The 26,003-nt window shown below is 42.0% G+C and overlaps 1 protein-coding gene and 1 pseudogene across 3 annotated transcripts in view; one reads left to right on the top strand and one right to left on the bottom strand.

The window, feature by feature from the left end:
• The window catches only part of Clcn5 (chloride channel, voltage-sensitive 5), a 179,365-nt gene extending 167,379 nt beyond the window's left edge, over positions 1-11,986 (bottom strand). For 2 of the 3 annotated variants that reach the window (XM_013508169.1, XM_013508171.1), the window contains exons 1-3: positions 11,690-11,986; positions 10,980-11,086; positions 9,503-9,662 (exon numbers count right to left, since the gene is read on the bottom strand). In XM_013508169.1, coding sequence (XP_013363623.1) covers positions 9,503-9,518 — 16 coding nt within the window. In that variant the 5' untranslated portion in view covers positions 9,519-9,662; positions 10,980-11,086; positions 11,690-11,986. Of the gene's footprint in view, positions 1-9,502; positions 9,663-10,975; positions 11,087-11,689 lie in introns of all 3 variants that reach the window. The other variant, XM_013508170.1, reaches the window with a different exon arrangement.
• A 5,311-nt stretch (positions 11,987-17,297) lies between these two features.
• Positions 17,298-17,668, top strand: LOC102015665 (annotated as a pseudogene).
• The last annotated feature ends 8,335 nt before the right edge of the window (positions 17,669-26,003 follow it).

Below are 26,003 nucleotides of genomic sequence, written 5' to 3'. Positions count from 1 at the left end.
CAGTTTGTGGGCCTCTGGCAAGGCACAACATCACAGCAAGAACATATGGTAGAGGATGCTGGTCACCTCTTGGCAGCAAGGAAGTGAAAGACCAAGGAGGAAGAGCTGGGTCCCAATATTCCCCTCAAGGACACACGCCCAGTGGCCTAACTTGCTTCTAGTAGGTCCCACACCCTCAACATTCTACCCTTTCCCAATCATGCTACAGGCTGAGTAGACCAAGCCTCCCACACATGGGCCTCTGGGGGACATTTAAGACCCAAACCATAGCAGTGTCCCTTCCTTAACATCCCTTTAATGCTAGCTCGGGACGTGGTTATGTGTGCACATGTTTTCATGTCCTTGGAGATTAGCTTTGGGAGGTCAGCGTCGGTTTCCGAATCTTCTTAGTCACACACATGATCCTCAGTAACGTGCTCCCCAGAGAAGATACTCACAAACTTACTTAAACTTAGAAAGAATACAGAATTTTGCCCACAGAAGTGTACTCCACTTATCCACAGGCTGTTTGCTCAAGGCTTCTGCTTTCTTGCTCCCTGGAAATCATTTCACTTGCTCAGTAGGATCACAGCAAGGGTACTCTAAAAGGAAGCTTCTTTTTTTGTACCTGGCTAGCACCCTGATTGTGCTGGGGTGGCCGAGGAGGGATTCTAGGAGCTGAGCTATGCTCCTAGAAAGAGAGAGTAACTAAGAGCACAGGCTCTGGAGCCAAACTGCCTTGGACTTAGGTTCTACCAGTTACCATCTCAGAATATTACTCAACCCCTCCACACCTCAGTTCCTGGCGCCTATATATGTTTGTGAAGAATAAATGAAACAATCCATGTGAAGGGCTTTTAAAAACGTATGTTAAGTACTCAAAAATGACAGCTACTATTACTTGGTCTCTTCTCTCTTGACCTCAGTCAAATCAGAATACTGTGGAGTGAGAAATCCAAGCGCCCCTCTTTACAAAGGGCAGCCAAGTATACATTCTTAGCACACACAAGGTCCAGCTAATATTTCTATGGTCCATCTCCTGGCGAATATTACAAAAATTAGAACTAGGACCAGTTAGCACAAGATAGTCACTCTTGTCTCTAGACCCAAAACTGCATGAGGAGCTCTACATTACATCAAATCAAGAGAACATTCAGATGGACATTCTTTTGTCTTCTTGTATCACAGGCCAGTGCCCTCTTTTTGAAGTGAACAGGCCAAAATGAGCCCAAAGAATTGGAAGATTTAATGTAATCGAAATCCATAATGTAGATATTAGAGAACTTACATTTTCTTCTGCTTCCAACTTAAGCTTACATCTGCATTTCTCCTCAGGTCATTAAGGAAAAAGCTCCCGAGCTGCAGCCTAGTATTCACTTACAACATGCAAACAAGTTGAACAAGAATAACAGCTATGATGCCAGACAGCAAGACATTTAATTTTAAAACTTTGGTGTGGAATACAATTACTGTACTACTTAGATATCAAAACGCCCAAAGATGAAAGAAATGATATAATTACAATTGTTTCATCAAAAAGTAATTAAATCACAATTTTTACCTAATTTAATCTTATTTTCTTAGCACTAAGATTTAAGACAGCACCATCTCTCTATGCCTTCTGGCTATGATGATTCTTTTGGGGGGTCGGGGAGAGATACCAGGAACCGAACTCAGGACCTTGCGCTTGCCAGGCAGGCGCTGTGCCGCTGAGCTATATTCCAGGCTCCCCAAGATGACTCTTTAGCGGCTTTTGGAGACCCTCAGTATTGTGAACTGCAACTCAGACTCCCACACTTCAGACCTGACTTTCCACATAAACCACTACTGTATCTTTTATTTCTTAGTATAAATCAATAGTACCAAGGGAACAACCCAATGGGGTACGTTTTTCATGTAAACTTCATTATTTAAAGGTATTATAAGTTGTTATAAGCAAGTCAATCAAAACAGAAGGTTGTCAAGTGAAAATTAAAAGCTCCCAGCCCTGCTACCCTAATCTCTGTATAACTTTTTTTGTTTGTTTGTTTGTTTTTGGTACCGGGAATTGAACTCAGGACCTTGTGCTTGCCAAGCGGGCCCTTGTGCCGCTGAGCTACATCCCCGGCCCCAACCCTAATCTCTGAAGTGACTGAAAACTGTTTCTTTCGCATCATTCCAGAAATTTTCTAAGCATATGTATGGATACATAGGTACAAACTCATACCTATCCCATAGCACTTCCCTTTTTTCTGTCGTATAAACAGCGCCCTATAATACATAGCATTCTGCACTTTTTTCCACTTGAAAATGTATCTTAGACATCGTTTCTTGTCACTACGTATAGATCTACTTCGCTCTTTTTAATGAAATGAACAGTATCCCACTGTGAATATATGCCATAATTAATATATCTGATCTCTCATGCTGGACATTAACACTGTCAATAGAGAAAAGATGGCAAATAATGAGGCAACCAACATCCTTGCAGCAAATGACCTTTGTGCAGTTACTTTTTAGAAGAGATCCACTGGAATAAAAGGTATTCATGCTTTATATTTTCATACAGACTTCTAAGCTGTCCTCTCGGTGGACTCTACTGATCTATACTGCCGCCACCAGTGCACAGAGGTGGGCTTTTAACTTAGTACTCTGGTCTGCAGTTCCTGCAGCGCAAATAGGGAACTAAATATTTAACACAACAATAGCAAAGCACCAAACACTGTGTTACAACTTTTAACAGTTGAGACAACTAAGTGCCTCAGTTGGTGACAGCCACAACCTGCTGTGATTAGCTTGCCCTATCCAAATGCAAATTCATGAGGTACTGTTCCTCAGCTCTTAAATAATGAATACTTTAGATTCAGAGATTTACAGAGTGAATTCAGTACAGAAGAGAAACCTACACTCCCTCTGGCAATACCACCCATAATTATCTCTAACATCAGGAGTGCAACATAATGGTGTGATACAAGGTAGTTCCCACTCAACCATAATTAGTTAAAGGCATTGGCAATGGAGACATACTTTGAATATGTAAGAGCTCAGTACATCAGCATATTCATGGCACGGGATGATCTAAATGGGAAATTTTCTAGCTTAACAGAGAATGAGAGGGGGTTTCTCAGTGACAGTGAAGGTTTGTAAGCATCACTGCATAGAATTCAATGAACAGCATCTAGAATAATATCCATTTACTATTTTCTGTTTTGCAAAGCACTTTAGCATACCTTCTGTCTAATCTCTATGGCAATCCTGGTGGAAAGATCAAGCTTCTATTACTCATTAAACAAAGATTCAGTGAGTCCATAAATTGTGCTGGGCACTTTCTGCCAGGTAACTGCTATGCAAAGATGAATGAGACACTGCCTACTCATTCACTGGTCACCATGCCCTACCCAGTGTATCTGCTGGGGCTTTATATTACCAAGTTAGAATGCCTGGCCGACCAAGCCCTGTGTGACATGCTCTCTCTCTGCCCACTCTTCCATTTTCATCCTGTATCCCTTTATATCGCATTACTATGAACCAGCCACACTGAACCAGACTGGAAAAGAACGCAGGCTTCCTCCACCTCAGGGATTTCCTCTTTGTTTCTTCTACCTGGGATCCTAACTCTTGTTCTGGATAAATCCAACTCATCTTTCAGGTCTCAAGTGAATTTTCCACTTCCTCTTATCCCCACCACCCCACTCCTACAAATTATAGAGGTGAGATCGAAATGTATGGTGGATGTTTAAATTTTAAGAATTTATTACAGTAAAAGACACATACCATTAATCCCCCTCAACATACTCCCTCCCTTACTTCGAACACACTTATCCCGTCCCATCCTTCCTGCTACTTTCTGAGGCAGTTCTGGAAGTCTGCTTTCATGAGTGTCTTTACAAGGTGTGATCAAAAAAGTGCGAGGTATGATTGAAAGTACAGTGAGCGCCGCTGCTGAGTGCCATCCGACAGGAAGGCAGACTCACAAAAACATTACGCTGTGCCCTCACCCACCTTATTCGCTGCAACTGGCACCATGCAACTTCTGGCTCTTCCTCAAAGTCAAAATGACCATGAAAAATAAATCTCTGCAATCGACTGAGAACATTGAGGCAGCCACAACATCCAGAACTGCTTCAGAAGGTGGCAAGATCAATGAGGTAAGTGTGTTCAAAGAGAAAGGGAGAGTTTGGAGGTGGGATTAATGCTAATGTGTCTTTTATTATAATACATTTTAAGATATAGTTTAAACATTTACTGTATGTTTTGATCATACCTTGCGTGACTCATCTATTATTCTTTTTCACAAGACTTAACTTCCCTGGATCTCACAAAACTTTGTAAGGAAATACATGTGTATTGGTTTGCACTCCACATCTCCACAAGGCTGCAAGGCATAGGCGGGCAGGGTTCATGACACCAGCATTCACCTCCCACTGGGTGGGAGTAAACAGGAGAACAGAGGGACCAAATAAATGTTGCCAATCACCTTGAGGGCCATATAATAGAAAAAGGAAAACACATAAAGAAAGGCAGGGGTAATTTTACCAGAGGATGGGGCAAGTCTGGGGTAAAGCTGAAGGTGGAAGTATAGGCAGGACTTGCCGGGAACACTACCAAAATAATCTAGGTTACCAGGGCATGCAGCCTGCACATGGGAAGGAGCAAGAAACTCCTGGTGTCTCTCAAGATTTGGGCTTTGATATTTGGGTGCATGGTGGTACAATTATTCAATACACAGAAATGTAAGAGCAGGAGGTTCTGTTATTATTTATCGCCGCAGTACAGACTGGAGGAAGAGAAGGTCTTGGGAGAATTGGAAATTTGGACAGCAGGGACTCCCCTGCCCACCTGCCCCTCACCATCTTCAAGGCAAACAGGAAAGATCATGATTTCAACCTGGGAATATCAGATCTGAGTCACAGGTGGCCTTCAGGTCAGGCTAGACTAAAGGGAGGGCGGTAGAAGAACCAGAACACTCAGCAAAAACAAAGCCAGGTGGTGTGTCTCTACATTTGAGCACTTTCTTTGGTCAGAAGATGTCAGTGATATAATTAACCATGTTATTTAGGGGTGGAGGGAGAAAAGAAAAAAGAAAAATTCAGTCCCCAGACTATCTCACACACCTAGTAATAACTATTTCATTTCTACTGGATGGTCCCTGTCCTCGATTTCTTTCTGATTACTCTATGTTGTAATTTCTGTGTTGCTCTATATTCCTCATGGAAGTAGTCAGGGCAAGAGGAACTCACCATCCTCCTGCCTCAGCCTCCCAGAATGCTGAGATTACAGGCATGTGCCACCATGCCTGGCTGCTGTTTTTAAATCTGAAGGTAGAAGGGGACAGAGAGTGACCACAGCAGTTGTCCAGAAGCCAAATGCTCTTGGTTGGAGGCACTCTGAGAGTACAATGACTTTTTATTTTATATCTCATTTTCAAATCATGTGTTTGCTATAATATACAAATCATTTGTTATAAAAAGCAAGATGACTCATTGCAATTGATTTTAGTTTTGTTATTAACTTTATACTTTGTGCAGAAGTTTTAAATTTTCATATAGATTATATTAATCTTTTTATTATTTTACCTTTGATATTATATTTACAATTATCTTCCTAACCTCAAGAGTATATAGTCTCTTATATTTTGTTTTAGTTCCTTTACTATTTCTCTCTCTAACTTTCAAAAAATATTTTTTGAGCCAGGCGTGGTAGAGCACACCTGTAATCCCAGCACTCGGAAGAAAGACAAGAAAAGGCAAGAAAATCCTTGCAAGTTCAAGACCAGCCTGGGCTACAAAGTGAGCTCAAGGCCAGCCTGAACTGCAGAGTGAGACCCTATCTCAAAAAGACAAAAAAAAATATTTTTGAGACAGGGGTCTCACCTGCTTATCCAGAATGTCCTTGAACTCTCAGACCTCTCATCTCAGCTTCCCAAGTAGCTGGAATTTTTAATTCTTTAATGTAGCAGCCCCCAGACAAGAACATACACCAGAGTTGCTCACAGGGCTTCTTTAAATCCTCAGGTTAAGTCTTAAGATTGAATCACAATTTGGGGGAATAGGACCTGACAGGAGTATTTCTTAAAGAATCACAAGAAATTCTGATCCCCTGCCTTCTCACTATGTTAATCCTTCTAAATGTATATAGATATCATTTTTCCAAAATACTGTAATATATTTGATAAGTAAATCATTTCATTAATTTGAAATGCTACCTTTATCCTAGTTCCTAAGTTCCAGAAGAGCAGAAACCCTATCTGTTTCCTCTGACCACATTTCCAGAGCCCAGCAGAGTCCTAGGCACATGAAGCGGTTCAATAAACGTTAGCTGAATAAATAACACCTGACACTCAAGTCGCCACTATCAAACTAGCTTGTTTCTTCAATATTTTCTTGACCATTGCACCAATGAAACTGATGTTATTAATGCTGACGTTGAGTTAGCCAAAGTATGCCACTGCACTGTACTAAAGGTGGCCAGAAAATGTAATAGAGCATGCCAACAAGTGAAATCAAAATAACATTGGCCGTGTTTAAGAGGTATAGGAACTCTAACCAAATTCACCATCAAGAACTAGACAGCAATGACCCAAGAAACCAAGTAGGTTCGGGTTCCCTGAGCTCTCATCATTTCTTAGTTCCTCCAGAGACTGAGTGAGAAGCTTCCTTGAGCTGAGGACAGACCCACTCATTTCCTCTCTCGTGATCCCATGCAAACTGCATTGGATTAGGGAATCAAGAGACCTGGGATTTGACCCTGTCACTAGGATCAACTACTACCAATCTGACCTTGGCCATACTACTTACTCTCTAGGGTTTTTCTAAAATGTTTTCTAAATGTCTTCTAAGAATGCCTTCAGATCTAAACCCCTAATTGAAGACCCAAAAAGACTACTACAGGGTAGAGCTTCCCTGACAGCCTGAAATTACCTCCACAGAACAAGGTCTCAGTCCCACTCAAGCTAAAGAAAATAACACCAATATAGCATTAATAGCTATTGCTAAATTTTACTGAGCACTTTTAAATACTAAGCAATATTCTAAGCATTTTATGATTATAAGAGAGGCACACATTTGCATGGCACTTGACTATGTTCCAAGTGCACTCCATCCGTTAATTCATCTTTACAACAAACTTACACGGTGAGTTCTATTAGTACCCTCATTTTACGAATGATAAAACCGAGACACAGAGGGATTAAGTGACTTGGGCCTCACAGCTACCAAGTAACAGAACCAAGAGAACTGCATTCAGCCCCATATGATTAACCATCATACCAGTTTTCCAAACTATCAGTGTAGTATGCTTGTCACCTCAGAAGTTCCTCAAAACAAGGGACAAACTGCAGTAATCCAAAGAGCTTACTGATGTGGATTGTGCCCCTCTTTACTAATGCTTGAAAAATAAAGTTTCATTTCAATGTGCTTTTAAGCAGAACAGATTTTAGGACTTGAGCTTGAGAGATATTTTACTTATTAAGAATATGTGACATTTTTATTAAGAAGTGTTAAACATCAAAATGTTTTCATTGTACAATAAGTAAACCATTAATGAGTAAAGACATTTCCATGAACTACAGGGGAAAAAAAAACACAAGCTCTTTATGCATCATTAGGAACAAACTTTTAGATCCCTCCATGCCCTAACTCAGATTCCATGCTTTCAAGTCTATCTCTGAAAACGCTGTCTGGCAGCCCAAAGGTATCTCAACCTAGGTGGTCAAATCAAAGTTCAGTACAGGATTCCACCATCTCTATGCCCTCAGGTTCGGCATCTCAGAGAATGGTGCCACCACACCACAAGCCCAAACTGCCTGTCAATCCTGGGTCAGTAGTTTTTTTTGGAGGGGTAGCAGGAATCGAACTCAGGACTTCACATTTGCCAAGCAGGCACTGTGCCGCTGAGCTACATCCCCAGCCTGGGGTCAGTTCTTGTCACAGAACATTCTAAAATTCATCCCATTCTCTCTCACCTCCACTGCCTCTCCTGCTCAGACCCTCTTTCAAACCACTATTCCAGAAATCTCCTAAATAAGTCCGAGCTTTCATTATCTCCAGCTCCCACCTCAGCACTGCTGCCAAAGTAATCTTTCAAAAAGAAAATCTGCTTATGCTACTTCCCTGTTTAGAATCTTTGTCTTCAGGATAAAGTGTAAATCCTCCCTAGAACATACAAGGTTCTTTATTTCCTACCTTCCTTGCCTCATCTGAGGTCGTGCCCCTATACATCTCATAGTAGACAAACAGAGCAACTCGGAAGATCCCTAACAATGCTGCTCTGTCTGCTCAGAATGCAGTTCTCTCATTTTCCCATCCGGCCAACTCCTACTCATTTTTTTAGACCAGCTCAAACCTCAAAGTTTTTATCATGCATTTTTCCAAGCTTCTATCGAATTTTGTCCCCTCCCTATTATAACACTTATTCAATGCGACATAATAATTTGCTCATATCTCTGTCCTGCCAGCTCACAAGGAACCTTCTATGGTTCTATGTCTTATTTATCTCTGTATTCTGTCTGTAAAATGAAAGAATGTCTCAGGATTAAGCAAGAATAAACTGCTCTTGATAAATGCCCATTACATGAGCCAAAACTGGCAGGCCAAATCCCAATTCAACAAATGTCTTTAAATTAGCAATCCTTATATACCAAAACTCTTTGTTACATCTGTATGCCTAAGTAGTTTAAACTACAACCAGCACAAAAAGAATTTTTTTTAAATACATTACATTAGACCACCAACAAACCTAGCTGTTCAATCTTTGTAGACATTCAAGCTATTTCACTCTACTCCATCTACGGGATTCTTAACATTCTGTGCAACGCGGACCAATTTTGGGAGTCTATTACTTCTAAAACTCATACTCTCTTATGATAAGCATAAAAATCCCACACATCCCTAGAGATTCTGATACTATCCTGAAGGACATAATCCTCAACCCCACCAAAGAATTAAATATAACTTTGTGGCAAAAAAAAAAATTCACAAGTTCACAAGAGATGTAATCTTTGAGCCAAGACAGTACTGAGCTTGACTCTAAAGTAGCTTCTATGATTAAAATAAGTGTTTTCCTTTTATCATCAAATATAAACATTATAACATTAAATATGCTGTTTCAAATAGCCTAAGGCCCAAGATAGCCTATTGGGAAGAAGATGCCAGAGAGGTGCTAACATCTGTTTCTCCCACCTTTGAGACTCTTACCACACAAATTTTCTAGAAAAAAATGAAAAATACAAATAGGAAAATAAATCCGCATTTCCTCACACATAACCCTCAAGAGAACATGTTTCAATAAAGAGGATTCTTTTTTAAAGAATGCCTTTGTCATGCTTCCGCCACGACATTTTGCTAATTCCCCCCGACCCCCACTTAAAAATAATTTGAACTGCTAGCTAGAAGTGTCTTTTAAACTCATGTGCTTTGTCCTTGCAAAGACCAAAAGTTAAATTAAAGAAACAGCTGGCTGCCTGCCACTGTTTTGGGGGGGCTGGGTGGGTCGAAGATGGAGTAGGAGGAAAAACCAGTTAAAGGAATATGTGCTAATTTCTTACCCTGCCACATGGCCATCTTGATCCAATCTTCTCCCACACTGGGCTCACAGGCTCAGGGTTTCCCAGAGCCCCCCCAGTTTTGTAGGGAGACTTGAACGGGATGTAGATGGAAAGGTAGGCGTTGTGGTTCTGCTTTCTGCAAGATTCTAAAGTCTCAAACCTGAAAATGTAAACAGAAAAATAAATATCTAGGAAGAAAAAAATTATTTCAATACTGCGGAATTATCTCCTGGCCCTCTCTGAACCCCTCTTTCAAAAATATGCAGACATGAGCAGTGCTGTTTCCCCCTAAACAGCAAGGTAAGAATCTGAGATCTAGCGTCAGTTCATATTGCCTCTCAGTGCTGTAGAATTCTCCTTACATCGCTGGCGTTTTAGTAAATAGGGTCCAGAATCTCAAAGAATGAGCGGCTGGATGAGACCCTCATTCTGTCTTTCCTATCTTGAAGCCCCACACTTTGGGGAATAGAGAACAGCATTAACATCCAATGCCCACCGCAACGCCCAAAATACCCAACTTTAAGAAATCAGTACAAAGGAAAGAAAATCTTGTGAATACTTAAACTTAGAATAAATCCTGCATAGGAAAAAAAGGAAGTATACTAAAAAGTAAAGAATGGTGATGCCCTTCATTCATGAACTCTGCACATTTCCTATAGTGAGCACATATTGCTTTTATGACAGGATGGGGAAGAGTGAACTGAGCACAAAGACAACGTGTAAAATAGAATAAATACCATTTTAAGTAAAATCGAATCGAGTCAGCTAATTCCTGTTGTTAAAGCTTCAAGTCATAGGACAATACTATTTGCAAGACATGAAAGACAGAAATGGGAGGGGAAATGGGAGGTCTGCCTACTGTACTTAGTTTGATCTGGGGGGTTCATATATTAAACGCTGTCCAATTAAACAGGCTGTTCATTAATAATTTGGTCTTCGTTACATACAAGCCAATCTGTTTTTTTTCTCAGAAAAAGTCCCCATCTCTTTTTACACGGTGAAGATCAAATTAGCTATTTCCACAGGTTTTGTACAATCAGCATCTCTACCTCTGAAGTGAAACAGCTAAAGCGCAAACACTGAAGGTTAATACTAGCTTCAGGATCATGCTGGTCCTCTGTAATGTTCCCTTGCCTTTTTCTATAAAGGACAAAAGGTTAATGCGTACACCAGTCCCAAAAAACACCAATAGAGCAAAAGAGAGCGCTTTGGATGAGGAAAGGTAGACGAAGTCCAAGAAAACTAGGAACTTAAACTCCAGGATGAATTCACATGGAAAAAGCTCTCCAATGACTTATTGGAACCTGGCACAGTTTATTTTGGTTTGCCTTTTGTTTTCCTTCTCCTATTTCGCTTGCAGTTAAAAAGCAGTGATCCGCACGTAGTGGGACCAATCAAAATTTAACACCTCTGACGTTCAACCCATAAAGTTGCTAATAAATGTATGAAATGTACGTAAAAGCGAGTTCTTACTGACTTTTAATGCTCCAACTTCTGGATTCCCCTCATTTACCCGGAGCAGCTTCCACTGACGTTATCGCACGAGTACACGTACAACTTGGAACTCGGGGCAACTGATTTGCTCTGAAATGTTAATAAAGGTAAATACACATCTATGTAAAGGAAAACTTTCTCCTTCTGGGTAAAGACGCTCGAGCGCAAGGCTGTACAGTCTGGGGAGGATCAGCTACGTGCGTTAAGTGGCAAAAGGGAAACGCGCAGCAAATACTTTTCCGAGAGTCTGGACTCGACTTCGCTAAGACCCACACAAACCTGCGGCAAGTATTGAGCAGGAGGGGGAACGGGCCTCGACAGGGCTTTATCAGCAAACGCCACCCGACCCTGGTCCTAGACAGGGGACGCAAGCAGCTAACCTCCCCAGCTCAAAAGCGGACGGGCTCGGCGCCGCTCAACAAGGAAACTTCGCTGCAGCAGCCCGGGGTCCCTTCCCGGAGAACAGGGCTGGGCTCCGGGTGAGATGCCGCCCGCACCCGCTGGAACTAGCCCGTCTACTTTCTCCGGGTGCCAGGCGGCGGCGGGGGCAGGGGAAACCCCCACCTCCAGGGGCCGAGCCAGCAGGGGAGCCCCTCCCCGTGTCGCCGCGCTCTGGGGGTGCTCCGGAGGTGAGCCGGGGGCCAGCGGCCCGCGAAGGACTACTTGGGGAAGGGACAGCCCATTTGCCTTTACCTGTCGCCGAGCTTAGAAGCTGCAGAGCCCGCGTCCGCCGCCGGTGGGCAGCGCGCTCGGTCGGCTCTGGCGTCCCAGACACCAAGTTGAGCTAGCGCCCCACGTAGCCGGCAGAGCTTCATTCACACAGCCCAGCCGGGGAGGAGGGGGAGCTGAGCGGGCGCGCGGCTCATGTGACAGGAGCCTCGCGAGTATCAACTCAGCCCAACCAGCGCCTGCGCATGCGCACTGCAGAAGGTCCTCTCCAGGCAATACTGCCCTGCTAGGGGCCAAGGCGGGTGTGTGCCGGGTGTTGAGGGTTCGGTGGGAGGGACCCCAGTTGAGGGAGAAGCTGCTGGGAGGAGTTTCAGCCTGCGCAAGCTCAGTAAAGAGGCCCGGCTCGCTGCCATATTTACTAAGGGCTGGGCGGGTCCTAACCCCGCGCTGGGCGTGTCAGTTGCTTTTGAAAAGCAATGCACCATTCTGTTTCAGTTGCAGGCTGCCAGTACCCTCATTTTGGCTCTATAGAATGAAGCCGCTTATCATGAGCTTCTGGCCCACTGGGTAGTTAGTAGTAGAATTCCACTATGCACTAATACCATTCAGTCACATATTTTGAATCTCTTACATGTGAAGAATGTGAGGGACCAGCCTGGGCTACAAAGTGAGCTCAAGACCAGTTTGAACTACATACTGAGACCCTGTCTCAAAAAAAAAAAAAAGCAAAGATTTAGACCAAATAGGGCGCTCATAAAGTTACTGGCAGAGCAGGGTGTGATGGTGCACGCCTGTAATCCCAGCACTTGAGAGGCTGAGGCAGGAGGACCATTGCAAGTTCGAGACCAGCCTGGGCTACAAAGAGAGCTCAAGACCAGCATGAACTGCATAGTGAGACCCTGTCTCAAAAAGACAAAAAAAAAAAAAAAAAAGAAGTTACTGGCAGAATAGAAACTGGAATCCATATCATCAGTCCAAGTCCTCTAACTGGAATCCACTTTGTTTGATCAATCTTACATTCTTACATCTGGTGAACTGAGCAACTTCATTGAAGATAACAGTATGTAATGTAGCAACCATTGTTAATTCCTATCATTTTGTTTTGAGGTCATGTATCATTTTTGTTGGTTTTGTGCTGTTCTCATTTTGTCTTCATTGTCGCTTTGTTAGTTTTCTTTTTAATCTTTAAAATAGAATAAAATGAAAAACAACAATCCAAGCACTCTAATTCAGGGTCTACTGCAGTGAACAATTTTCAATACCTACCTTGGACAACCTAAGTGGTCAAGAACACAAAACCTGTATCCAATCAGTGTAAATCAGAGACAAATCTGTAATCCAACATAGTCAAGCTTTGGGCCTATTGCAGTGAGGAGACCATACACCAGTAAAATTATGGTCATCTCACCACACAAAGTAGACAATAGGGTTGTCATAGGATTTGGGGGGAGAATGGGATGTAGGTAAATTTTAAAGAAGCAGTATCTTGTGCTTGCTTCAGCAGCACATACACTAAAAGAAGCAGGACTGTGTCACATGGGTTCACCATCAGGTCTGGACTCTGTATCCTTGGGAACCACAAAGTAACGATAGACCTGGAATGTTGTGTCCAGATACTCCTTATCTGAAGCTCTGCACCAGGGCTGGAAATCAAGGCGAGTTCTGTGTCAAAGAAGCTTATGTCCTGCAGACAAATGTGGGAAGATATATTCTTACTGATAGGATCTCAAGCAGCACAGTTTCGCATACATTGTGACTTTTGAGAACAAACTGAATTTAGTGGTGGTTGCTCGATATATAGCTCTATATCAGGAAGTACAGGGGAGTTATAAACTGGGTAAACTGGGGCTAAATTTCAAAAGATCCTCAATATTGGACTGAGATTTGTACTTCATTTTAAAAGTGACCCAGGAAGAATTGAGAAGTTTTGTTTGTTTTGTTCTTGTTTTGGCAACCGGGATTAAATCCAGGGCCTCATGCATGATAAATACCCACAGCAACACTAAGATACACCCCCACCCCAGCCCAAGAATTGAAGCTTTGGAGCAAGGAAATCCCTTTACTAGAATTCATCTTTAAGGTGAATTAGGTATAAGTGTTCAAAGAGAGATCTGTTTGTTTGCCTTTTCTTTTTTTTTTTCTTTTTTTTTTTGTTGGTGTTGTTATTGCAGGATAGAATAAAACAGAGCTTATTTTCAGGTTGAGCAGGAAGAGCTACTGGTGAGATAAAAAATAGATGACACAAGAAAATGCAGACATAAGTAATGTAGTAATACTTGGGGAGGTAGAAAAGAGATCCAAAATCTCAGCTAACCTTGGAAAAGATGTCCCTTCCCCTGATATATGAAAAAAGGGGTTGACCAAAGGCAACTTAGCTCAAAGAAAACTTGTCTCTTGATGACAAGTGTTCAAAACTGCCCCTGCAACAGGAGCATATTGGCTTTACTTAGGATATACGTTTCTTTGGCAAAACAGGAAAGGGGTGATTTATGGAAAATTGTAAAGGGGCTGCAGTACTCCAATATGACCACTTGGTGTCGCCACTGACCGCTGACAGCTTGGAGGTCTCTGGCAGCGGTCCACGTTTCAAAACAACGTATATTTCAAAACAGAAAGAACACTTTATCTTTTGAAAATTACAATACAAAACAGTTATGAAGGTCGGCTTTGAAGCCAGACCGCCTGGCCTCAAAACCAACCAGACTCAGACGTGTATTAGCTGTATTCCCTCATTTGAGTTGCCTGATTTCTCTCTGCTTCAGGATTCTTATCTGTGAAATGGGATAATAGGATTAAGTATATTAACAGATGTAGAACAGACTAAACACTTAAATATTCACTAATATGACTGATAATGAGGAGGGGAAGGGGAAAGGTTCAGACTCCTTTAGCCTTTGGATCCTCAAGTTTAAAAGGAGCTATTTGTGTGGTGAATATAAATGTGTATATGCCTGTCCAGGCAAAGATGGTAGGATGTGGTGCCAGTGAGGCAATGTTAACACTTCAGTCAACAGCTATAGATTCTGTTCTCTTCCCCATGGGCCAGATCACGCTCCACAGAACCTTAGCCCAGCGTCCCGTATGTACATGCACACGGTAAGAAGTGGGTTTGGCCAAAAGTGTGAAGAGAGATCAATATAAACGACTCTTTTGTTGCTCTCCTCCTTCCCCGGGAAATTTGAAAAGAATGTTGTGACCCCTGAGATGGACAAAAGACTGATGATCAAGATCCATTTCAGTTCATAGAAAGCAAAGGGTAAAGGTGATGTGGCCTTTAAAGTTAATTATAAAAAAAAGAATAAGGGGCTGGGGATTTAGCTCAGCAGCAAAAGCGCCTGCCTGGCAAGCGCAAGGTCGTGAGTTCGGTTCCTGGTACCGGAGAAAGACCAAAAAAAAACAAAAAACAAAAAGAATAAAACAGTCAATATTTCAACATAATAAAAGGTAGTGCTTTAGAGTTAGTTTTGCAAAAAAAAAAAAGAAAAAAAACCTCCAGAGCTACAGATCACAATAACACCTGAACATCACAGTTACACCTCATCATTTTGTCTATGACAGTTTGATCTTTGATTTTGAAATCGAAATTGGCATTGCAAGGAGAGGCTAAAATAGTTACATGAGTGCATGGAGGAGCAAAGTATTAAGTGAATGTTTCTTGTACTGTTTTAATTTAATTATTCTACATTTTGTTGAGCCTTTACTATTGTGCCAGACATTGTGCTAGCCCCTAGGAACGCTACAGGCTTTGTTGTTGTTGTTTGTTTGTTTTTATTTTGTTTTCTTTTTATTTTTTGGTGCTGAAGACTGAAGCCAGGATCTCACATGTTGCTAAGCATGCACTCTACCACTAAGAGAGGCTGCATCCCTAGCTAAGATACAAGTTTGATTGACTGACTGATTGATTGACTGATTGATTGATTCGGGACAGGGTCTGGTGTTCTGAACTTGTGATCCTCATTTCTCAGCTTCCTAAGTGCTGAGATTACACGTTTGTGCCACTATACCAGGTTTAAAAATAAAATATCTGGGGTTTTCAAGGAATGCTGGAGATAGTTCTAGAAAAATGGGACAGAATAAAAGAAAATGAAGAAAGTTTTCTAGCTCAGGAGATGTACTGAGGCAGTAAATTAGGAAATTCTGACAATAATAGAGTGATCTGAAATTATTTATAATTGCCCTATACTTGGATAGCTGAGTATCAAAATTAATAACTGGCTTCTATACCAAGACTAGGTAGCTAATCTCATAGTTGGAGAAATATTAATGAAAACAACAGTGAGATACCACTGGCAAAGTATAAAAATATTGACGATATACTGTGTTGACAAAGAGGGGGGAGTGCACTCATAAATTGCTGGTGGGAGCACAGTTCGTCATCAAAGGGCAATGTTGCAATAGCTATAAAAGTTAAAAATAGGCAAGTGGTGGTGCATGCCTGGAATCCCAGCGCTCTGCGTGGCTGAGACAGGAAGACTGCTGGTTTGAGCCCAGCCTGGGCAACTTAACAACTTAGTGAGACTCTGTCTCAAAATAAAAAAAATAAAAGAAACTGGAGATGTAATTCAGGGCAAAGGCCTTGGTTCAATTCCCAGTGTTGATATACATGTGTGTGTGTGTGTGTGTGTGTGTGTGTGTGTGTATATACTATATATATATATATATATATATAATTCTGTTTCTAGAAATTTAAATTCTGTTTCTAGAAATTTATTTATTTATTTTTGGTACCAAGAATCAAATTCACGGCCTCGAGGAGGGAAAGAAGGAGAACTTTTGTACATATGTATATACAGGACAGTTAACATAGTTGTTCCACTGACTTCTATTTCTTTGCTGAAATAAACTGTCAATGAGTCCTTGATTGATCAATATTGCATGCCTCTATCTGTTTTCATGAGAAACCACTTTGAAGATATCAATATGTAATACAACCACCATTGTTAATTTCCTACCACTTTGTTTGTAACGCCGTATTGTCTGTACTGTTCTTTTGCTATTTTGTAAAAGGTTGTCTGTCTGTTAATGTTTTCCTCCTTTTATTTAAAAAAAAAAAAAAAAACAAAACAAATTCATAGCCTCGCGCTTGCCACGTAGGCGCTGTGCAGCTGAGCTATATCGCCGGCCCCAGAAATCTATGTTGTGTCGCAGACATAGGTGTAAGATGCTGTGTGTACAAGATGCTTCACTGCAGCATTGTTTGTAATAGCAGGAAATGGAGAACAACCACGTGTCCCCCAATGGCGGACTGATTAAATAAACAATGGAATATTTATCCAATAGGAAAAGAAGTAGTAAGAAGATTCTTCATGTTCTTATACATAAAATTACCTTTCATGCATAATATGGAAAAAGCAAAATGTAAGCTGTGTACTTTCTCAATTTTGTGCCGTGAAGTATGTACCCTATCCAGTTTTATACTTTTTAAAAGTAATATAGAAAAGCTGTAGAATAACCTGCCAAGGACAGTGAGGACAACACTGAACAGCCAGTTTGTTAGTTTGCTCCTTAGTGCCAGCCACTGAGAGACCCTGTCAGCCTGTGAACGTAGATCAGAAAGTGTGTGAGACTGAACCTGAGACTGCCGCTTGCCCTCCCACAGTCATGCTCTCCCTTTCCAGCTTGGGCGGGCAGAATGGCTCCCGCAAAGAAGGACGGCCAGGAGAAGAAGGGCCGTCCTGCCGCCAACCAGATGGTGACCTGAGAATGCACCATCAACATTCACAAGTGCATCCATGGCGTGGCCTTCGAGCAGCATGCCCCTCCCTCAGAGATCCGGAAATTTGGCATAAAGGAGGTCGGGGAGTCCAGACGTACGCGTTGATACCAGGCTCAACAAAGCTACCTGGGCCAAGGGAAAAAGGAACGTGCCATACAGTGTCGTGTGCAGTTGTCTGCAGAGAAAATGAGGACGAAGATTCACCAAACAAAGTCTGTACTTTGACAATGTACATCCCTGTTACCACGTTCAAAGACCTCCAGACAGTGAATGTAGATGAAAGCTAATTTTCAAATAAAGTTATAAAACTGCAAAAACAAGTGTATGATATGCGAAACACCCTTTATAGTTCTCTAATTAGGTCTAGCATAAGTTTCCAGATGGTTTTCATAAGAAATTTTACTTTTTAAAAATCCCACTTCAGATTGTCCTTTGTGTGAGAGAAGTCCAAGTTCAAGTGCGTCAATTTCCTCTTCTGCCAAATAGGAATAATAAAATGTTCTCCCCTTAACTCTGAAGGTGGTGTGAGGAGAGATGAAGGAGAGATGTGAACGCACAAAGAGGAAAACACTGCAAAAATGATGTATTAGCCGGGCATGGCGCATGTCTATAATCCCAGCACTCGGGAGGCTGAGGCAGGAGAATCTTTGCGAGTTCAAGGCCAGTCTGGGCCACAAAGGGAGCACAAGGCCAGCCTGAAGTGCATAGTGAGACCCTGTCTCCAAAAAAAAGACAAAAAAAAAATGATGTATTAGCCAGGGGTGGCTCATTTTTCCCAAATCCAGTCATACCAATACTTTTTTAAAGTGATAAAAATAAACCACATACCAGCAAAATGAAATAAAAACACAGATATACAAAATACAAACCGAATTCTTTTATGAGTACATTCAACAAACATAAAAGCATCCTGTCAAATTGTTATTAAGGGTTGGAAACACTTACTTGCAACCTCATTCTGGTTTGATATGACCAATCACAAACTGCTGGGTTTAATACATCCCTACTTTTGAGACAGGGTCTTGCTATGTAGTTCATGCTGGCCCTCGAACTCACTGTGTAGCCTGGGCTAGCCTTGAACTCCTGCCGATCCTCCTGCCTCAGCCTCCTGAGTGCTGGGATTACAAACGTGCACCACCAACCCTGGCTGCTCCATCATGTTTGCAGTGTTTTCCAGTTTTCACTGTTTTCGCATTTCTCCCTCCTCTATCCTCACACTCCCTTCAGAGTTAAGAGGAACACTGTATTATTCCCATTTGGCAGAAGAGGAAGTTGAGGCACACAGATTAAGTTATTTCCCTGGTTTGAAACAGCTACCTTCAGAAACCCCAGGTGGTTTCTGTTATTGCATTTTATGGCAGTGACACCAGGAAAGGCTTCCAATCCGACAGAGCCTCCCACAAATTCCAGGTAGTGGAAAAATAACTACCTTGTCTTCCAAATGACTGCAGTTTGTCAGCGGGGTGTGATAGAGCAGAGGGCTAGTTTGGAATCCAGATGTGAGCAAGAGATTTACCTCTCCTTATCTCTAAAGGGGATAATAACAGCTTCCTCACAAAACTGCACTAAGAACTAAATGGGGAAAAGGAAATGTGCAGTCACGTAGCTCAGAAAGAATGATTGCTTAATACTGGGCTTGGGTTTGAACGCCTGCACTGAGGACTCGGTTTGGCACCCGGGTTGCAGGGAATATGTGCTGTCTACTGGTAAAGCACGCAGATCTGGAGAAAGGGTGTTCCCTGCAGGGACAGCTTTGCGGCTCACGCCCTACCTCATTCGGCTGCTTTGCCATGGGGAGTAGAAAGCTTGAAGCCTAATGTTTGCTCCACAGAAAACAGACGAACAGGATTTTATAGATTGTATTTTGTGCTAACCTTACCTCTAGTTCCATTTTATTTTTACTATCGGTGCTTTCCCTTGGCCAGATTACCTGTTTTTATATATTTCTGTAGTTACTTTAAATATCTTTTGAATACTCAAAATAATGATTTGCCTTATCTAGTTTGCTACACCAGATAAAAATCTGACAAAATACTTTCTTTTTTTTTTTTTTTGCTATTGTTGGCCCATTATGTGGGTACCCTTCAGAATCTAAGGAGTAAATAAGCAACGTTAAGCGATAGTGGTGGTAAAAAGCATTCAGATTTAAAATAAAACTTGAATACTTGAACCCTACAAAGGCTGCCACAGTTAGTGCCCAAAAGTATGGGAACGCTGCATTTTGAGGTGATATATTCACTTGTTTATACACTGAATGCTTACTGTGTGTCACACCCAGTTCTCAGTACAGAAAATAAAGCAAAAGGATAAAATCCGTGCCACTGCTGAGCTCACACATTTGCAGGGCCGAGAGTGACGGCAGGTGGTGAACAGATAAAAACTATTGTGTGGTACACACAGAAATGAAGGGCTGTGGGAGAATGAAGCTGCGAAGGGATGTGTGAAGGTGTCCAGAGGGTTACAGCTTAAAACAGAGAAATGAGGAAAGATCTCGAGAGAAGGAGAAAGAGCTTGAGGGAAGTGGGAGGAAAGGCGAGGCCAGGGCCTGAAGGAGGGGAACGCGCAGTGCAGGGTGAGGGAAAGCCAAGGAAAAGCTCTCCGACGGCTGCCTGCCTGGTGTGACTGGGAACGACGGCTGTGATAGAAACAGCGTAGCAAAGAAGACAGCAGACGGCGATGTGGTCAGAGAACTGACAGGGGACCGAATCCCGTCCAACCACATAAGGACTTTGACTTTTGCTCCTGTTTCAGCCATGACTTGGGAGCCATGCATGAGAGGGTTTCCAAAAAAGAGTACAGGGTCTGGCTTTCCTCTTTAAAAGATTGTTCTGGTTACTGAGTTACACAGAGGGACAAAGGTGGAAGGAGAAGCATCAGTTAGGAGGTGACTTCAGCAACCGAGGCAAGAGATAGCAGTAGCTTGGACTGAGGCGATGATAGTGAGGGCGATAAGAGAGGTCAGGTTGTACATGGGTCTCCCAGCTTGCACCGTCAGGATTTGCTGATGGATTGGATGTGGAATTAGAGAAAGAGACAGGTCAAGAATGATTCCAAGGTTTGTGGGTTTAGCAAGCTGGAATAATGAAGGACAAGAGGGTTTGGGGAGGACGGAGATCAGAATTTCAGGGTTTGTTTTTTTTTTAACCCTGTGCTCATTTGTTTGCCTTTTCAAAAACTTCTTTACTGAGAAATGATTTGAAGTTAGCAGTCAGGTTGCAAAATGTAAGCCTGGGGTATAGTTCAGTAACAGAGGGCTTGCCCCGCATGCACGAAGCCCTAGAACAGAACAGAAAAACAAAGTTGCAAAAGAATGTTTTTTTTGAGATAGGGTCTCACTGTGTAGCCCAGGCTGGCCTGGAACTCATGACCCTCTTATCTCAGCCTCCCAGAGTGCTGGTATTATACGTGTGTACCACCACATCCAAAAGTTGCAAAATTTGAAGAAATACAAAAAACACACATATAGCCTTTACACAGACTCATCCATGGTTAATATTTTTCTCTTTTTTAAAGTTTTATTTTATTTTTAACTGACACAGAATAAGTGTGATACTTCATACAGGTGTACATTGTGCACCAAATCAGGTGAACAGTTTTCAACATTTTAAAATTTAAAATACATATTGGATACTCATGTGGACATATTGAGCACAAACTATAATATAAGGCAAATGTTTTGGCCAGAGATATACATTTGAAAACTAACAGCAGATGGTATTTAAAGCCATAACAGGCTGGGTTTGGTGGCACATGCCTGTGATTCCAGCACTTGGGAGGCTGAGGCAGGAGGATCTTTGTGAGTTCGAGACCAGCCTGGGCTACAATGTAGGAGGGAATGGCTGCCAGTTACCTGCATGTTTCAAAACAGCTAATAGGAAGGATTTTAAATGTTTCCATCCCAAAGAAATGATGTATTATCCTAATTTAATAATTACCCTTTGTATGCATGTTGTATACACATATATACTGTATGTTACTTTTTTTTTTTTTTTTGTCTTTTTGAGACAGGGTCTCGCTAAGCAGTTCAGGCTGACCTTGGGTTCACTTTGTAGCCCAGGCTGGTCTCTAACTCACAAAGATCCTCCTGCCTCAGCCTCCCAAGTGCTGGGATTACAGGCATGTACCACCATGGCCGGCCTTTATATGTTACATTATACATCACGCATACGTATAGTTACTTTGTGCCGATTGAAAATACTGTATTTAAAATAAATTTTTTAAAATTTAAGAAAGAATAAGTGAAAAAGGAGGTAGTGATTAACTGAATCAAATACTACTGGTGGGTCAAGTAAAATGAGAGAGAGGTAATGAAATCCTCCTATGCCTCCTGCTAATAAAACTCTCTGGACATTAACTATAAAGTGAACTAAGATGATTCTGAAAGACGAATTGAAGGCAGATCTACCAGGAGGTTGGAATCTGAGGAATGGCAGAGTGCTTGGGTGCAATCAGTGCAAGCCTAGCAGAGATCTTAAATCTTCTCAATAAGAACAAAGTGCCTCTTCTGTCCCATAGTGAAAACAAGGTAGGGAACATAGTCTTCCATCTCCAAGTAGCATAACAAGGCACTGTTCCCTTCCCAGTATGGTATCAAGGGAGGCCAGTGAAAACAGCAGATTTAAATAAAAACAAATATCACTTGTCATAACAAGAACCAGAAGAATCTCAAGTAAGAGAAAACAGTCATCAGACACCAAGGCCCATGTAACACAGATGTTGGAGCTATATTTACCAGGATTTTGCAGCATCCAATGCAAAAATGCTTCAAAGAGCAATTATCAACAGGCTTAAAATGAACGGCAAATAGTATCAGCAAAGACATAAATGATGCAAAGAAGAGCCAAATGGAAATGTTAGAAACAAAAATTACAGCAATTAATGTTTGAAATCTCATTAAATGAGCCAAATAGCAGAATGGAGAAGATGGAGGAAATAGTGCACAAATTAGAAGACAGAACTATAGAACTGCGCAGTTTGAACATACAGAAAAAGACTGGATTTAAAAAATGAACAGCACCTCAGGAGCCTATGGAACTATGTCAAAGATCTACTATTCGTATGCTTGAAGTGCTGGAGAAGGAGGAGAAAATGAAGGGCTTAAAATGTACTTGAGCAAATAATGATTGACACTTTCCAAAATTTGGAAGACTCGTCTACAGATCTAATAGCTGAACAAAACCTGAACAGAATAAACCCCCCGGAAACCCATGCCAAGATACAGCAAACTTTTCAAACTAAAGACAAAGAGAATATCTTAAAATCAGAAAACCAAAGAGATACATGCAAGCCTATGTTTATTGTGTCACTATTCTCAACAGCTAAGATATGGAATTTACCTAAGTGCCTATCAACAGATGAATAGGTAGTAAAATGCGGTGTGTATACACTATGGAATATTATTCCGCCGTAATGAATAATGAAATCCTGCCATTTGCAACAAAATGGAGGAAATGGAGGGCTTTATGTTGAGTGGAAGAAGCCAGATGACAGATAAACAAGTATCACGTGCACTCTTTTATAAATGGAAGCTTTAAAAAAAGTCAATCTGCCCTACAATGAATGCAATCAATATGCAGGACAAATATGTCCTAATAAAAAAGTCAATCCCAATGTAGAATAGCAATAATAGATTCTGGACAGAGGAGTGGGAGAGTGCAAAAGAGGAGACCGGATTTGATCGGTGCGGACTGTATGCCTGTGGGGAAATATCATGTGGAAACCCACTCTTGTACAAAGAATATGTTAATCAAAATAAAATAACTAGAAAAAATAAGTCATTTCCACCTCCAAAAGAATCTTGAAAGCAACAACCGAGAAATGACATTTACCTGGGGCTGGGGATTTAGCGCAGCGGCAAAAGTGCCTGCCTGGCAAGCGCAAGGTTGTGAGTTTGGTTCCCGGTACCGGAGAAAAACCAAAAAAAAAAAAAAAAAGAAATGACATTTACCTAGAGGAGAAAAACAATTAGAATAAAGATATATTTTTCATCTGCAATCCTGCATGCCAGAGGGAGTGGCATAAGTCTTTTCGGGTGCTGCAAGAATTGAACATACACTCCAACTTGAACAGTAAAAGAAAACAAAAAATATTAAAAATGAGCAAAAGATTCTCTGAAGCGAATATACGATTGACCAATATACATACAGAAAAGATGTCCAACATCACTAGCTATTAGGGAAATGCAAACTAAAACTACAGTGTATCATCACTGCACATCTCCCAGACCAGCTAAATCAAAAAGGAGGTATAATACTACATGCTGGCATGGATGCAAACGAACTGGATGCTTCACACATTTCTGGTGGGATTGTAAAATGGTACCGCCACTCTGGAATGCATGACAGTACGCCTCCAGAAACAATATAGCAGTTTCTGAAGCGAAACATACACTTACCGTGGAACAAACTCAAGGCTGTGTGTGAGAAGGAACAGACGGACTCCTCACTGCTCTGTGTCACCACAGTGGCCGCCTGGTGTCAGGCATTGGTCAAAGAGCTTCTTGTGGCTCCTGAGGGCCAGTGAGCCGACCAACATGATCTTATAGCACCCGGCTGCACATGCACTAGATGAGAAACCTGGACGATTTCAACCTGGCCAGAAAGTCATGAGGGGCATCTCATACTATACTACTTGGGAGAGAGCAAAATATCAAGCCTCATGTCCCAGGATGCCAAGACCCTGAGGTGCATAGTATGGACTCCATGGTGTCCTGATGTCTAACTGAGACTGAAACTTCACCAGTATATATGTACCTGCCAGTTGCTAAGGAGACTTTTGAGAGACAAGTGCTTGTTGTGCTAGGCAGGCTTCCCTGTGAGCATCTGCACGAACGCATTCTGGCCAAGGAGCTCAGCAAGAACTCCGTGGCGTGGGAGACGGATTAGATGCTCCTGGGCTAGTGAAGGCCTATGATCAGCTGCAGATGTTGCATAAAATGAAGAACACCGTGCTGCCCCACCATACTGGCTTCAACCCTTCCACCTACCAGATGCTTCCCATAGACCATTGCATGTGTAAAGGTCATGGTACCGAGAGTTCTCCATGAAGAGCTGCTCACCCACTGCATTTGACCTCAGCACCACGGAGCACAGCTAGGTGGCCAAAGAAGATTGGCTCCACACTTGACATTGTCCTGGATGATCTCTTCAAGACCTGCGGTGCCTCCGTCAGGGCCTGCGGATGCTGCTGCTGCCCCTGTGCACTGCCTCCCCGCTGCCTTTTTGCACATAAACATAGGGAAAGGAAGGGAAGTGGGAGGAACGAGAGAGACATCCATTAACAAATGAATTTCAAGGACATTATGGTGAATGCATGAAAGCAAGCTCAAAAGGTCACATATTATAGGATTCCATTCACACATTTTCTAAATCAGAAAATTACAGAGATGGAGAACAGATTAGTGGTTGCCAGGGGCCAGGGCTGGTGGGCGGGAGGGGAGTGGGCGTGGCTAGAAACACAGCAGGAAGATGTCTGTGGCAGTGGAACAGACCTGTATCTTGATTGCTGCCAGCTTACATAGAAATCTACATATTTTTGCAACTTCTTGAGGATCTCTGTTTCCAAATTAAAAGTTGAAAAGAACGGGAAAAGAGAAATTACAGACATTGCATAAAGACAATTCTAGAGAGGTATTATGCTGTAAAAGGGAGCAGAGAAATGGGGTGGATAGTGAGCAAAGGTTGGTGACTCAAAGGAAAAAAATTTAAAAATTTTAATGGGAGTAATAGCATAATTGAAGCTGATGGGAAAGAACCTGTAGAGGGAAAAGAGGAGGAAATTGCCAAAAGGAAATGGGAACTCACAAACAAGTGGGGGGTTGGGCTTATAGGAGCAGGGACAGTTCATCCACAGTAACAGTGGAAAGGGTGTATGTGCAGAGTTAAGTGGGCGAGTACATGCAGGGGTAGAAATTTGTGAGCTTTGTTTTCTGGTTGCCCTTATTTTCTCAGTGAAGCCAGAAGCAAGGTCAGGGGCTGAGAATGAGGATGTGTGCAGGGGTATTACAGGTTTGAAGGGAGAAGAGAAAGTACGAAATAGTTGTCTAGGAAACCAGCAGAGTAAATGGACTAGGATAATATTCTGTGATTTCCTGGCAACATTAAGTTCCCACTTGAGGTTCACGGTCTTGAATTTAAAGTGAGAGTGTCATTTTGTGTTTTTCTTGGGGGATGTAGGAAAGGAGTAGGAGTCACTGGCAATGACAGGGAGCAAGGGGCTGCAATTAGGAGGAGGTAAAATCGGAAGAGGGCATTCCAAGGGGTTGAGAGGCTAGTGTGTTGGAAGGATCAGGTATTGATATATTGGGATCAAAAAGAATGACAGAGGGGCTGGGGATTTAGCTCAGTGGCAAAAGCACCTGCCTGGCAAGTGCAAGGTCGTGAGTTTGGTTCCCGGTACTGGAGAAAAACCAAAAAAAAAAAAAAAAAAAAAAAAAATGACAGAATTAATTGGAGAGAGGGAGAGGGAGGCAAAAGTTAAAATATTGGAGAAACTGGAAGGACACCCGAGCTTCTGCAGGCAATAACAAGGTAGGAAATTTGCTAATATATTCAGAGATAGAAAATTGGGGCTGGGGATATAGCTCCATGGCACAGGGCCTGCCTGGCAAGCAAAAGGTTCTGA

The sequence above is a fragment of the Chinchilla lanigera genome, unplaced genomic scaffold, assembly GCF_000276665.1.
Source record: "Chinchilla lanigera isolate Chin_1 unplaced genomic scaffold, ChiLan1.0 scaffold00142, whole genome shotgun sequence".
Classification (NCBI taxonomy): domain Eukaryota; kingdom Metazoa; phylum Chordata; class Mammalia; order Rodentia; family Chinchillidae; genus Chinchilla; species Chinchilla lanigera.
This window is presented reverse-complemented; position numbering and strand designations above follow the sequence as displayed.